The 15,907-nt window shown below is 42.0% G+C and overlaps 1 protein-coding gene across 1 annotated transcript in view; it reads left to right on the top strand.

The window, feature by feature from the left end:
* Positions 1-8,863, top strand: part of NHSL1 (NHS-like 1) — a 49,630-nt gene extending 40,767 nt beyond the window's left edge. The window contains exons 6-8 of the mRNA XM_009083514.1: positions 333-3,755; positions 4,290-4,419; positions 7,971-8,863. Of these exons, the coding sequence (XP_009081762.1) occupies positions 333-3,755; positions 4,290-4,419; positions 7,971-8,694 (4,277 nt within the window). The 3' untranslated portion in view covers positions 8,695-8,863. The remainder of the gene's footprint in view (positions 1-332; positions 3,756-4,289; positions 4,420-7,970) is intronic.
* The last annotated feature ends 7,044 nt before the right edge of the window (positions 8,864-15,907 follow it).

The raw sequence follows: 15,907 nt of genomic DNA, 5'->3' as shown, positions 1-15,907 counted from the left end.
TGGAAGTAAAACAGTGCTACTTGGTTTCTGACATAACTGATTACTATGGAAATTATTACCATGTCATAAGCAGTGGATTTCGTGTGTCGAATGTGCGGCAGGAGCACAGACGATTCTGTAAGCAGAAGGGTTGTGGTAATAGCAAAAAAGGGAAGAGAAACGCAGAAAGCACAAGATGCTTGTGCAAAATCCATTGTTGCAGATTCTTTTTCAGAAGGCATAACTGCAAGAGCATGGGGATCAAGCAGTTTGCTAGGGGGTTGTTTTTAAATGAGTAAGAAGATGATTGTGAATTTGTGTTTCAAGAAATAATTGTTTTATTTTGACTCCAGCAGTTGGCGCTGGCCAAAGTGATTTCCGAGGGCATTCGATGTATGTCCCAGATCATTGTTCCACGCTAGGGAGACTAGACAGCTATCGCTCTGCTATGCAGCGCTCTGAAACCAAGGACACCAGCTGCCAGACGGAGGAAGTCAAAGTTGTGCCCCCTTCAATGAGAAGAATACGAGCACAGAAAGGACAAGGCATTGCAGCCCAGATGTCTCAGTTCTCCAGCTCATCTGGAAACATGTCAGTGATGAGTGATTCTGCTGCAGTTATATTTGCTTCTCGCCAAAACAGCGACATAGGTTTCCACAGCTTGCCTCGGGCTGGTGTGAGAGTGTCTCTGCAGTCCCTAGAGGAGACACAGAGCATCTCTAGGCAGACAGAAGACATCACTGGCAGTTTACCCCACCAGATAAGTAAATTGCAAGTGGATGATAGTGTTGTGCATCTGAGGAATAATCCTACTACGGGGACCTTGTCGAGGCCAAAGTCCCAAGAGGTGAGAAGCTGTGATAGTGAAAAGTCCACAAGCCCGGCATGCGTGGTCTCTCCTCATGCCACCTACTCAACAAGCATCATACCCAATGCAACACTGTCATCCTCCTCAGAAGTTATCATTATTCATGCTGCCCAGAGTGTTGGATCATTGGATAGTAAAATTACCAGCTCTACTGCCTACCCAAATCCAAGAGACAATCCTGTTGCCAGCAATGCAGTAAGTGGGAAAGAAGATCACCATTCTTCAAGTGGTAACTGGAGTGAAAGTAGCTCCACACGTCACTCACAAACGTCAGATACCATCCCATCCAATACTGTCATGATGCTTTCTCTTGGTGACTCTGCTGTCTCTCTTAGTACTCCTGGGAATGCAGAGGCTGGGTCTCAGAGCATGAACTACAGCTGTAGGAACAATCTTGCTTTACCAAGCCCTTCCCAGGACAGTGACGGTAGAAGCGAATCTAGCTGCTCTGGAGAGCGAGCACAAACAGCAGTGAGCAACACAGAGCATTGGTTGTACAAGTCTTCAGAGAACAGCGAGACTCTGTCACGCAAGGTGGTTTGTACCACGCCAGGCTGTGCCACTCCTGGTAGCAACCTGAGCAGCAGCAGCCTGGAGAGGACGTCAGTCAGGGACGATTCTACTTCTCCGTATTCTGTGGATCATGACGGTTATTACAGTTCCATGCATATGGACTCTGGACTGAAGTCAGACATGCCATGCAATAGTACTAATGGTTTTGGGAACCCCAGAGACAGTGTGATAAATGTCTTTGAAGGAAAGGAGAAGAAACATCAGGATGACCAGTCAGGCCAAGGTGACAAATCCCTTGCAAGAAACATCTCTCTGAAAAAGGCAAAGAAGCCACCTTTGCCACCATCCAGAACAGACTCACTCAGAAGGATGCCTAAGAAAAAAGCACAATCCAATGGACAGGTACTTGATGAAACCCTCATTGCCACCCTCCAGCATTCTCTGCAGTTGAATCTCAAGTGCAAAAATGGCAGCTCCCCTTCCCAGAGCCCCTGCAGTGATTATGAGGACCCCTGGGTGTTGCGCTCTCGCAGCCAAAGCTCGGTCAGTGCAAGCAGCAGCATGATGTCCACCACTGCTCCAAACCTGTACTCCATCTGCACAGTCACTCCTTCTCAGAGTGAAACAAGTAGCATCAAGTCGGAGTACGCTGACCAGTGGGGCTATTACAGTGACTATGCCGCAGTGGCAGACGACCAGGTGAAATCCCCAGTGACCCATTCTGCCAGTACATCATCTGCTCTCAGCGATTACAGCATCAGCCACTTCAGTGATGGCTCAAGGGCTTCTGTGCCACAAGTGCCCAGTGGACTGGCCAAACCAAAGAGCACTTCTCCAGAGAAATCCCATCGAGTCACATCACCATCAAGTGGGTACTCCAGCCAGTCCAATACACCCACTGCGCTTACTCCAGTGCCTGTACTTTTAAAATCTGCATCATCAGGAAATGGGAAATCCAAGCTGAAACCTAAAGTGCCTGAAAGGAAATCCTCTCTTCTATCTTCAGTCTCCATGTCTTCATCCTCCACTTCTCTTTCTTCAAATACATCTACTGAAGGGAGTGTGAGTGTGAAGAAATTGGACCCCACCCTGAGCCCTCCTCCAGATTCTGGTGCACCTCCTCCACCACCTCCTCTTCCAACACCTTCACATTGCCCCGAGCTTTCTCCGCCCCCTCCTCCTCCTCCGGCAGAAGTCATGGATCTGTCGCCATTGTCAGCCTCTCCCACATTTCCCCCTCCCCCGCCAGAAGCTAATGTCAATTCTTCTTTTGCTCAGACTGTTCCATGGTTTCCACAAGAAGCCTCCATCAGTTCCTTCTCTTCCTCTGTTCCTCCTCCTCCTCCTACTTGCCCCGTAGCTGTCCCACCACCAGCACCACCTCTTGATCCCAAACTTACAAAAGGTGCAACAATATACCCACACTATTCTTTTAAGAAACATAACCAGGAGGATTCTTGCTACAGTCCAATGAAAAAGCCACTCAACAAGCAAGATGCATCGAGACCTGTGATGCCATTAGTTACTACCAAAGCATTGCAAATGGTGCAGTTGAGGTCTGTGAAAAAGGCAACAGAAGGTGAACCATCACCTGAATCTGCTTCTGAAACCACCTCTCAGGAAAAGGGCACTGCAAATTCATCATCACAGTCTTCACTAAAGCCATCCCTCTCACTGAGGCTCAGTAGCAGCTTAGGCGACGAGGAAATGAAAACTCAAGGCAGTTCATTTAAAAATGCAGTTCAAACACTGTCTCGGGGTTCTCCTCTCATTCTCTCTGAAAACACATCTGTGCTTGATGGTGATCAAAAGTCTGCGAGTGCAGTAGGTCTAAAAAAGTCTTCCGAAGCTGATGCGCTGGGGACAGCTACTGAAGACACACCTGAGTCTTCAGTGCAGAGTGAAGATCTCTATTCTGGCATGTCACTTGAGGGGTCACCAACGTCTCCCAACAAGACTCAGGTCATATTGCCAAGCAAGAAACCACCTCCTATTTCAAAGAAACCCAAACTGTTCCTTGTTGTACCACCTCCACAGTTAGATCTTACAGAGGAGAAAGCAGCTGAAGTGAGTGATACTGTCAGAAGCACATCAAGCCCAACTAAGAGAGACACTGTGCTTGCACACTGCAAGGAGGCGAGAAATCCTCTTACAGATGGACTCGGTTCTAGCGAGATGGACTCTGGCAGCCTGGTTCCTGAGGGAGGAGCTGCTGGATTCACCTTCTCTGAGACAGTGGGAGCGAATGCCTTTGTGGTACAGCCTGCTGCATCACCAGTTCAAGAAGAACCCAGTCAGGAGGAGCAGTCCGCTTTTGATGAAGGAAGCAGTTCAGGCAGCAGCCAAGACAGCAGCAGTAACGTTGACGGGCACTTGTCTCAAGAGAACGAAAGTGGTGAGTCTCTTTTCTCTGACTCTTCTTCAGATGCAGCAGTAGCTATTTGGAAGATGCTGGGGAGTGACAATAGCAATCCTAGCATTCAGGTGGGATTCTGTAGAGGAAAGAATCTTGTGATTGTTATAACTAAAAGCCTGAAGAAAGTTGTAGGAATCCGATTAATACTTTATGAGATTTCTTGCAATTCCTTTCTGACTTCTCATTATGCAAACGTGGAAAGAAAAATGCTTTATTTAGCTGTGATAGGATTAAAACATGCTTAGCTTTGTTAATTTTGGTTTTGCATTTTAGTGGAAACCATACAAATTTTGTTTCAGTTATTGTTCTCTGCCTGTGTGAGAGCAAGCACAGGCATTTCATGCACCGCAGTTTCCTAAGCAAGCATTGGTCTGAAATCACAATAATGACAACTGTGCACTCACTCAGTCTCTCAGATGCTTTGCCTTAGAGGCAGTGAGGGCTGGTTTCAGGATTATATGCCTGTTGGGTTCGCACCACAGACTGACGATTTTGTTCATTCTCTCTGCGTAGTGGAGGTGTTTGAATCAGATACAGCAAATAGTTCATTCCTGCCAAGCAATAGTTATGGGGAAGAGACAGACGGAGTGGCAACACCAGCGAGACCAAGGACTACTGAGGATCTTTTTGCAGCCATTCACAGGTACTGCAGAAATTGCCCTTCCTATACTGTCAGGTCTGGTAGGTCTCTCAAAAATTAATTTAGCATTATTTCACTAAAACACCCAATTACAACAGTCATTGCTTTAACAGAAAGCACACACTTATCAACTTTCTACTAAGACTATATGTGAAAAAGATGAGGAAAAGAACTTGTGTTTTATGTTCTACAAATATATTTAATACATTCTGAACTAAAAACTACATTAAATCAATATAGATTATATTATAAATACCTTGCCTCTTAAAATATCAAGTTACATCTAGTATTTATTGTACTGTTCTCAATCTGCCATATTAACTCTACTGTTGCTTTTTCTGTGTATCTTTTTGTTTTCATTCTCGTTCTTCTCCATCTCTTTTTACTCTCTTCGCTGCTTATATGGTGCAGTTTGGGACAGAGGCTCAACGCTAATGCTTCATGGCAAGCGTGGCTGAAACTGGCAAGTAACACAACATGTCAGTCATATGGCAAAACATATGGCAAACGCTGGATTATAGTTTGCCATAATCCAGCCTGAGGTCGGGTGTTTTGTGTCAAACTGGTTCATGAATGAAATGTGCAATACTGGCTCTATTATTAATGACATTATTCATTTCCCTTGAAAACAAAATCATCCTGGATAGGCAGCTAGATTTTTTTGTGCTGTTCACGTCAGATTCTCAAAAGGAAAAAGCAAAAAACCCCAAACAAATGAAGTGTTAACGCCACAGAAGGCAAGGTGTGCCCCGTTGGGTCAGCGCACGCAGCGCGCGGCGGCACCGCCACCTCGTGGCTGTGTCGGGTACCCGCCTGGGTTTCCCCAGGGGCCAGGGCAGAAAGAAAAGAGTGCCTGGGAGCCTGCAGCACTTCGGATGCAAATGCTATTTTTTTACAAACTTTCGGAACTATTGCATTTCAGATGTTACACAAAATTGCATATATATGATACTGACTGTTTATCACTTAGTTACCCCTTAGGACTTGGCCTGTAGGAGCTGTTCTAAAAATGAGCTGTTGCATGCATGGTGCTCACTAGAACTGAAAGAGTGCCTGGGAGCCTGCAGCACTTCGGATGCAAATGCTATTTTTTTACAAACTTTCGGAACTATTGCATTTCAGATGTTACACAAAATTGCATATATATGATACTGACTGTTTATCACTTAGTTACCCCTTAGGACTTGGCCTGTAGGAGCTGTTCTAAAAATGAGCTGTTGCATGCATGGTGCTCACTAGAACTGCAACAAATCTGCTTTTAGAGGGAAATATTCTGGACAGTAGCCTTTCTCCGTTACGTATACAGATAGAGATACATGTAATTCACGAGTTTATGGGGAAATGGACAATGGAACTGGATGTGACATAGCTGAAACTGCTTGACACGTTCATTATTAAAACCTTGCTTTTGCTGGCTTTAGACTTGAACCACTATCTTCCTTGGCTGTTAATTAATAAAAGGAGGTTTTGGTTTTCCCCTACTACTTCTAAAAGGTATTATTTCAGTGATTGGCACTCTTGACTATGTGCTTTGGAGTAAGACAAGAAATTTGGTGGTATGTGCATGAAGGACAGGAAGAACAATCTAAGTTTTAAGCCACAGTTGTGTTTTAATATATAAGCTGTGTCAGAAAAGCCACCAAAACCAAATTTGCTTCTTAATTTTAAGTTTCTTCCATAAATCATATGTACTGAGGAAAGCTGGTTGTGTGCTGACAGCAAATTGACTGCTCTGCACTGCATTCACAGTCTTACCGGATTACTCCAGGCCGGGAGAACGAAGTCTTTCCCTGCAGATCTTTGCAATTGAATTTTGCTTCCTTTTTCTAGCTTTTTCTTTCCTTTTTCATTTCATTTGGGTTTTGGCAGCAGTACAACCCTAGCATTGCGGTATTTAAAGATACCCATGGGTAGCCAAAACCTTAATGAAGGAAAATCTTTGCCCTGTAACAAATGCACACACATGTTCACATATAGACTTGCAGAGCATCCAAGCACCAAATTAATTTGCTGCCTACAGTACTGACTCACAGTTAAATCTAGACAAGGTTCTTACATTTGCCACTACTGAAGTCATCATTTTATCTCTATGCTGTCTTCTGGTGTCCATTCATTCTCAAGCTGAATGGATGCTGGCATTACATTCCTCTTCCAGAAAGACAGGTGGAGGCAACAACAGCTGAAAGTAACAGCTGGTACAGCTGCCTGTGGGGATATCATAAGTGATCTATGTGTAAAACTCACTACTTAAGAGAGACAGGATCGCTCAGAGTCTTGGCAGAGTCTATGGCAATGTCTGTTTCTGCCACCTACTCAGCTGATGGATCCTGCTACTTTGTTTTCAGAGCTTTTTAATTATCAGTAAGCTACAATGCATAAAACCATTTGAACTTGCCTTGGAGAAGTCTCAAGGCTAAAGATCACATTAAGTAGAAACGTGTTTTACAGGGGGAATGGTCTGCATTGAACACATACTTGATCAAAATTAATGTGGAATTATAGTATGATAATCTTATATTTGTAACAAGTGTGCTGACTTGTTTTAAACTTTTGCCAAAGTACCATATTTATTATACATTAGTCATTATTAATATATAGTCTTATTAATTAATTTTTGCTTAGTCAGCAAAAAACCAAAGCAGCTTTGCTCCCCATGCCAGGCATGTACATTTCTGTAAGATTTGTAATAATGTGAAAATGGGGCAATAGAAGTCCAGTTTCTGCTTATTCCCAGTTCCGTGGTTGTTTATTTTGTTTCTGTTATCCCTGCACTTTGCATTTAAATTGAAAAACACTCCGCCCTTTCATTTGGAAAGATAACTTTCTTGTCAGGAAGTTGGTCTCTCCTTCATTTAGTTAAGAGTTGCAATGACAGAGCACCAGCATAACTGTGAATTTTGTCTGTACATCTTAAGAGAAGCTGGAAAGCTCTATTTTCACTATTTATTTAATATTTGTGTTAGGGAGGGTTTGAGGTTTTTTTAAAATCGTTTAATCCAGGATGGCTATATGTGGCTCCCTTTATTCCATCTTAACTTCAGCAGCAGTGCATTGCAGTATCCTTTTCTAAGGCAAAGTGCACTAAACTAATTCTCCAGAAACATTGAATGAAACAGTAAAAGAAGACAAAACACCCCAACATACTCAAGATAACGTATTTTGAATCAAATCCCCAAACTAAGAGAGAAATGACATTGAGTATAAATCTTGATAACACATTAGTCTTAGCACTTGACTGACTCCAGAAAACCTGATTCACTAAATTTGCTAAAGTGTTTGGTACATCAGTATTGCCAGTTTTAGTAGTTTCATTGTTCCAGATTTGCAGAGAAAGAATGATAAACTTAGTTTATGCCTCCAATACCTGCATTAATGCCTATACAGTTCTGGTGGTGTTCTTACTCATGCTTTAGATTTAGATTGCTTCTCCCTTTCCCCTCTCTGTGCTTTAGCTTAATTCATTGTCATCCCTCTGACCTGAATTTAATTAGGGGAGGTAAAAAGCTTCATTTTTTCATTTGGTCCTCTTTTTTTTTGTTGTATTTCAAACTCAGATCCAAAAGGAAAGTCCTTGGCCGTAAAGATTCTGAAGACGACCGTACGCGCAACCATTCTCCGTCGCCCCCCGTAACTCCCACTGGTGCTTCCCCAAATCTAGCCACCCTCAAACAAGCCGGATCTATTCAGAGAAGCATTCGCAAGAGCAGCACCAGCAATGACAACTTCAAAGCGCTGCTGCTGAAGAAAGGCAGTCGCTGTGACACCAGTGCCCGTATGTCTGCGGCAGAGATGTTGAAGAACACGGACCCACGATTCCACCGGACAAAGACTGATGCCTCCCCTGACCTTCCTGACAGCCCTGCCAGCTGCTCACCCAGCAAGAGCAAACGGGCCCAGGAGGAGTGGGCCAAGAACGAGGGCCTGATGCCAAGGAGCATGTCCTTCTCTGGCACTAGGTACGGCCGGTCACGAACACCTCCGTCTGCTGCCAGCAGCAAGTACAACGTCCGCAATCGCATCCAGAGCAGCCCCATGACTGTCATTAGTGAAGGAGATGGGGAAGTGGTGGAGCAGTCAGAGGGCAGGGTCCGGAGGACTTTGGAGGAGCCGGAAGAGAGGCAGCTCGATATGTTTAACAGTGATGAAATGGACATGAGTGACTTTCCGTATGCTGAGGAGGCAGGCTGCAAGGAGACCTTGGATCCAGCCCCTCTAGACTTAATGACTCAACCAGGTACTTCAAGGAAGTATCTAAACCCTTCCTCTGAAGAAAGTTAAAAGGCAGTGTGACAAAAGGCTTTGGATATTAGTCTAGAAAATCAGAGGACTAGATTCCAGAAGAAAGCCCAGACCAGGACAAGTTTACTTTGCTGAGCATTTATTCCATGAACTGCATGTGTATATTTAAATGCTATAGCAATGACGGTTCTGCATGGTGGGGTTGGGGTAGGGAGCACTTGCTTTGAATGAGCGGTCTGTGGCTTAAAGAAAGTTAACAGTTGAATTTTTTGTGTAAAGCCTTAGAAGTCCTCTTGTGGGGTGGGGGGGAAGTTTTCTCAGAGTCCGTAGCGGTGTGAAGTTTTTCTCGAGATTGCAATTGTGCAAGCAAAATTTATGGATAAGCCTGAAATGGGAAGGCTCCTGTGGTACAAGCTGGACACTTGCTTCAAAAGCATTGTAGTGGTGCAGCATAGTGCGTTCGTTAAGAGGAGAGAGGCACGATGAGGCACATTCATCTATGAGATAAATGGCAGTAGGGTTGGTGCTGGGGTTATATGGCTTATTGCTGGGGTATGGCCCAGTGTTCAATGAAGCATCTCCTGCTTGAGCAATTAGGTTTCCAGGTGAATTGGTCCAGGGTACTGTACTTCTTACTCTTTTTCCTGAGGGAAAAGTTACTATGGAAAAGGGAGCTGAGTTTTGTAACACACTACTAGCTGCTATGCAGCCACACACGTACACTTGGTGAAACACTCATTTCCAAGTGAATTGCTTCCTTGACTGGAGTATTCCCTTAAAGAACTGGAACAACTGGATGTGTGCAGAGGATGCAAGCAGACAACAGAAAAGTGGGAGAGGAATGAGGCAGTGTACTGCCAGAATTTGGAAGGGTTATGTTTCTGAATTAGAAGGCAAAATTTGACTTTGAGAACTTGCACTACAGAGCTGTAGGTGGAGCCCGTCTTTCAGAACTGAAACTTGGGAGTTGTGTTTTGCCAGAAGTCTGTCTTCCGTTGGTCTAAATGGGAAGACTATTACTTTTCATCACTTGAAATACAGATACTTGCTAAGTTTTGGTTACCAAAGAATAAGTTACACTTACTTTCCTTCTTGATTTGCCTGCAGTATTTCTCTTCTTTTATAACCTTAATAATTTAGTGAGGTTCATTTTTATTGTACATTTTACAGATAATAAAAACATTTAACGGTTTTCCAATTGTAAAGAAGACCATTAATTGAAACTGAATTATTGGCTGGAGTTTTTGGTTCTTAGTAGGAATGAAGCTTTTAATTTTTAAGAAGAATTTTTCATCATTTGATGGCATGCGCAGTTTTTGTATTGTTTGTAAATATTGAAAGTTGTTAAAATATCTTTTGATCTCCCTACCGTAGAATTTATACATTTTTAGATTGCTTTTAAGAAGAAAAAGCACTCTTTGTAGATTATTTATTTTAGAGAAATATGCTTGTAATCTCTTTCTTCAATCCTTTACTTGTTAGTAATGTAAATTTCAGGGGCCTTCATTTAACTCTTCCCTTCACAAGAGGGGAACAGTGCTGAAAATGCTGTGACTTTGCTTCAATAAAGAAAAAGGCTGCCAGTTGCCATATTGTCTTTTGAGTTGATTAAAATCTCCTTCAAAAGATGTGTTCTGCAGCGTATGGCAACACACTGAATGCCATAATCCAGCTACTAATCTCCAGTTTTCATTGCAAAGTTTACTAATTCACTTTAGACACAACTAAAGTGTACTTACACATCTATCCCGTTCTGGCATCTCCATACTGAGACTAAAAGAATTTAAATAATCCTAAACTTTTTCCAGTGTCATATGTGAGTGTTTCTACTACTTCTCTCCTACTTGCAGCCTGTCCCAGAAAACTAAAATTCTTGGAGAACCAGATTATAAGCAGTGAGAAGTGCAGTGGAGAAGGTGAATCCAGCTACGCTCAGTGGAACAAGGGTGGGATTAACTGATGCATAGCAAACTTTCTACCATTTTTACATGCTAACTATATTTAAAGAGCCATAGGCTTTTTTAAATTAAATTAAAACATGATTGGATAAAGTAGACTGTTTCAGATACTATTAATACTGATCTGAACTACATTCTGTTGCAAAGAGATAGTGCAAAAACATGCTGCTGCTGAACATCTTGAGTCTTGCTTTGGTGTGTCTCCCACAGCTGAGCACATGAAACACAGAGGGCTATGTCCCTTTCAGAGCAGGTACTGTCCCTTTCAAAGCTATGCATAAATGCTAACTAGTCCTCATGCGAATTATCTAAGTGAAAAATTGCTGCACTGGAGAAAATGGTGCCTGCTGCTTCTGCAGCCCTTCACAACATTTTGCCTCAAGTGCTTGTAGGAGGGAACTTAGCCAGCCTGTTCCCTCAGCTGATGCTGCCAATATAGATGGGGAACTCTCTGGAAAGTCCCAGCTTAAATCCATCTTGTCAGTGCAGGCAGGCGAGGTTAAACTTCAGTGTAGCATGGGTTGAATTTCTTCTCTGGCCACAGGTAGCCTTGATGCTCATCTGAAACCCACATCTGGTGTAAGGTGAATTTGGTTTGAAGCTCAGGTGTTTGAATCCAGTGTGCAGAAGGCAGTGTTTATGTAGCACTACTGGTGTTGTTACATGACTGCATTTTACACAGTATAAGATGTAGTGAAATACATTAAATGTACTGAAGTACATTTAACGGTGCTTGTAACATTTACTTAGGTAACTGATGTAACTTTCTTACAGAGGTATCACAGTTTCATCTCCCCACTGCATTGTCCTCCGTAGCTGCACACAGAATTGGTTAGTAGCTCAGTTTTCTCAGCATTAGTTTCCTCCTTGGCCCAAGTTTCCACCAAGACCCTAAGAGTGCCACAGCTTTAGGCTGTGTTTTCTGTACTGGCAACAGCTTTGGTGTGTATGTACTGAGACTAAGGAAAACATGCTTAATTTTTTTGTCACACAATATCAAAGTTACTTTCTTCCATAATAAGGTTCCTCCATAGGGAGGTTTTGTAGTTGTGGCTTTATTGGTCAGCAAGTATAGATTAAGTTTAGCAAACCTCTGCTAAAGACATCTAGAGCAGTAGGAGAGGAGGACATATATGCAAACTTGGCTGTGCTGAAGAGGAAAAAACAGACTGTCATCCTGATGCTTAATGCATCATACTGTTACAGGGCTTGTTCAGAGTTTACATGTAGTCAGTTTACAGCTTACCTCTAGGACAAGAATCATTACTGAAGCTAGATGTGAGATTAATTTCTAGGTTTCCTTTTATTGGGAATGGTTTTCAACTTCAGTCTTTTTCTAAATTTTGCTCTGTATTAACTCATTCCATGCTCCATTTGTTCATGCTCAAAGTTCATTCTTACTGCTGTCAGATGTAGGCAGCCCCAATCCCCTTGAGAATTAGAGCCCTCCAGTTATCACGTTAATGAATTCTTAAGGCTCTGGGGCATTTACAAGCTTTCACTGTTCGTGTAGTGGAAAGGAGAATTTATTACCTTAGGTGAAATGATGGAGTTTATGCAAGGAGCAGTATCTTGGTGAGAGAAGGTTTGGAAGGCTACTGGAAATCAGTTAAAAGAATTGGGAAAGAAGTGGATTTGATGAAGACAGTATTTTGAGGAACCAGGACTGGTTCATGCGTAAGGCTCAGCCTGAAAGAAGGGACAGAATAATGGCAGAAAAGGTGATGCAGGGAGATTATTGAGAAGTACAGTGAATACACAGAATAAGGTTTGGGGCGGGCAGGCTAATGCAGATTCTTGAAGATAAAGTTTCAGCAAATACAGAAGAGAGAAAAAGGCAAAGGAACAATGTAATAGTCACAGTAAGGGGAAAAAAAGTTTTAGCTTACGTGTTTCTTCCCAATTCAAAGGTATAGAAGGCCAACGTCTGTCAAGCAGAGGAAAAAAACCCCCAACATTTTAGAAGAGGAAAATGAGCAAAAAAAAAGCTTAGAGAAGTAGTAATAGGCCAAAGTGAGGAATGCTGTAGGAGACCTCAGGCCGCACTGGGTAGATGGCTACAGGCTCAAGCACAACTCTTCTAAGAGTTCTGTACAGAAACACCATGCCTGAAATCTGGAAAGAGTAAGGGGAATTAGGAAGATTAAACCTCAGATTCATTCTGTGTGATTTCTACCAACAGCTCTGCATCCAGTGATTCCAGCACACTGGCTACAGATCTCCAGACACCTGCCTTCAGATAACTTGCTAAACCCTTGACCATTTCCTGGAGCAAAGAAAGGCCACTCATGCATGCAGCACAGGGATGAATGTGTTCATAGTACTGCAAGCAAATAGATCTTGTTTAGATATCACAAAGTTCTGGAAAAGCCATTTATAGCAGGAGTCACTGTTCCAACAATGCTGTTGCTATAGTACATTTAAGTGATTCAAAATGATGCATTATTTGCTTCTGTGAGAGAAAATTAAAAAGATGGACTTTAACAGCAAAACAAAGTGTTACAAAAATTACACTGGTATTGAGGAATCATTTTATATGTTTTATTTAAAATAACTTCAGTACTCACAAAAGAGAACACAATAGCTGTATAATGTACTTCGTAGCTTTCTGAGTTCCCCCTTATACTTCATTTCCTGAAAAACTTTCATAAGTGATTTCTTGCATGGTTAAGACTAGAAAAGTCTTCTGACATAAAATTGATCATTTTCTTGGTTCTACAGAGGTGTTAGCAACTTTAAATTGGAGTGCAGCATTAGAATCTTGCAGGTATTCAGTGCAGATCATGACTGTGGCTATACTGGTGTGAATTAATAAACACTCAGCAGTGTAAAATATTGAGATAGTTGATAAAGAAGTGCTATGTCATATGTTGTTCTGAAAAACTGGGTAAAAGCCTTGATAGTGCTTCCCCAGCAGCATGTAGGTACATTTTATGTTGCAAATTTAGCTCTTTGTAGTTGGGTTTCACATAATGTGCAACCAGCCTTTTAAGGGCCAATCAATTCTTCTCCCAACAATGCTAATGGAAAATGTAATTGATTTTTAATAGGAAATTGTCTGTTAATAGTGAGTCCAAATGTTTTGGTATATGCATGTGGGGAGGTATATACAGAAGAAAGTCCAATCCCAATGTATGTGAGTTGCTTCTGTCTGTAGTATACTGCTCTATTTGTGCACCAACCTTCAGTATAAACCCAGAAATTTTAGCTACTGAAGGAAAAAAGAAGAGTGAATATCTGTCAGGAGATGTAGGCAGCAGACATTTCTGTGTATTCACTACCTCTTGAAAAACACAGTAAAAATTTAAATTCTATGTTTAGATGGTAAAAACTAATTTGTGGGGAAAAAGCATATATGTAAATTTTTAAAAAAATAGATAAAATCCAGCAACAAACAAGAAATACAGGAAACAAAATGTCCTATCAGCCTTCTGAAGAGGAATGTTCTTCTTGTACATCTCAGTAGTGCATTAATGTCTTCTCTAAAAGTCAGTCAAATAGCCATTCAGTTTACTTTTTCCAAATGAAATTACTGCCTATGTTTAGCTATGTTTTGAAGGCTGAGTTGAAGAAAATGGACACAGAAATTTCTGCATTCTGGAGTTCAATTTGGAAAAAGCAAACTGATTTCTAGGTCATTTTAAAACAGATTAAAGAGCATCACAGGGACAAGAGCATTCAGTGCCCAGTGCAGCGTCACCAGCTGAGAAGCTGCCTTAGTGAAATCTGAAAGATGGTCCCATCCTTTTTGCTGTTGTAATGTGCTGCCTAGAAAATGCTGATTGTTGTAAACTCCTGTGCCAACTGGGACTGCAGTGTAGTCAAAAGGATTTAAAAAAAGCAAAGCCAGACTTACATAGTCAGTACAGCAGTCACAAACTAAGGAGTGATAATGATTTTAATGTATTTACCTTTTTGTAGAGTCCTAATACAAAGCAAAAGTACATTTCAGAAAGGAGATCTTAGCAAAAGTGTGTGCACAAGCATGTGGCTGGGAGCAGAGGTCATGCAGTTGTACAGAAGTCAAAATGTGGGTCTAGGGTTGCTTAAATCTATTTGCAAGCTATGGGTACACAGTACCAAAGCACTGCTGATCCCAGGTGAGACTGGCACATTCCCATACACAGCACACTTGATCTCCTTAAAGCAAAAGTTTGTTATCCAGGATCAACCAAACTTAAATTCCACAGAAAGGTCTCTGAGATGTGATATACAGGAAAAAAAGGCATACCTCAATGTTCTATTCAAGAGGTTACCCTTTATTTAGTCCAACGTGGAACATTGTTAAGATGGATTTTCTCCAATTACTGATGTAGCTTTTTTGCAAAATTTGTCAGAATTTAAGATTGTGGCATGTAGTGACATGAGAAGCAGTTGATAGGTTATTTCTGAGTTTAAAAAACCACCAGCAGTACTTTGTTTCTAGACTGTTAAACACAACCCAAGGCAAGTAGGCTGTGTAACATAGAAGTTTTTTTCTGAAATGCAGCTCTGAAGTCCATGACTGAGTATACAACAAATTAGATATCAAATTCATGGAATGAGTTTCTTGTACAATGTGACAACCTCATCTAGGCCCATGCTGAATTTTGGGAGTGAAGAATCTCAAAAATTACTTTCTGTGCTACAAAATGTCTCAAATGATCACCAGTGTCTGGGAAATTGTAGTGACCTCTTAGAACTGAAAGTCCATGTTAGAAGTTTATCTAAAATACTTGCTGAGAGAAGAGGGAAGAAAGTGTCTTGACAATAAACTGAAATGTCTTTCTCAAAAGTCTTGTCTGTTGGACTTTTCCTTCTTTGGATAAGCCACACCTCATGTCATCTATTGTAGTTATACTGCCTTAGTATTCTTTCAACAGGTATTTTCTCATCCTGCTTCAAACATCTTGCTAGCATCAAGACTTCTTTGTGTTACTGGTAAATCTTTCAAGAGTCCTGCCATGAACATTAAGTATGAATGGAGTTTAAGCTTGATTGTCCTTTATGTCCTAGTCTGTAAACTGTGGGCTCCCAAAATTCATCTGTCTGGGAAAATGCCATAAGGGGCAGCAACTCCTGCTTCTGTGCCAGTCCATGTGCATTCCTGAGAGCACAGAGCCTCCAGCCTTGTTGGCTCTACAGTTATTGTAAACAGCTGAAAACGTTTTTTGCTAGACTGTGGATTCAGAGGAGAGTTTCCTGCAGGTACTCACACCCAGGGCCCACAAACTAGAAGCACAACTCTGTGTCCTCAGCCACCCCATCTCGTCCTCACACCCATGCAGACAGCTACGGACAGCGGTGGCACTGCT

This window comes from Acanthisitta chloris, unplaced genomic scaffold, assembly GCF_000695815.1.
Source record: "Acanthisitta chloris isolate BGI_N310 unplaced genomic scaffold, ASM69581v1 scaffold12451, whole genome shotgun sequence".
In the NCBI taxonomy this organism is placed as follows: Eukaryota; Metazoa; Chordata; class Aves; order Passeriformes; family Acanthisittidae; genus Acanthisitta; species Acanthisitta chloris.
This window is presented reverse-complemented; position numbering and strand designations above follow the sequence as displayed.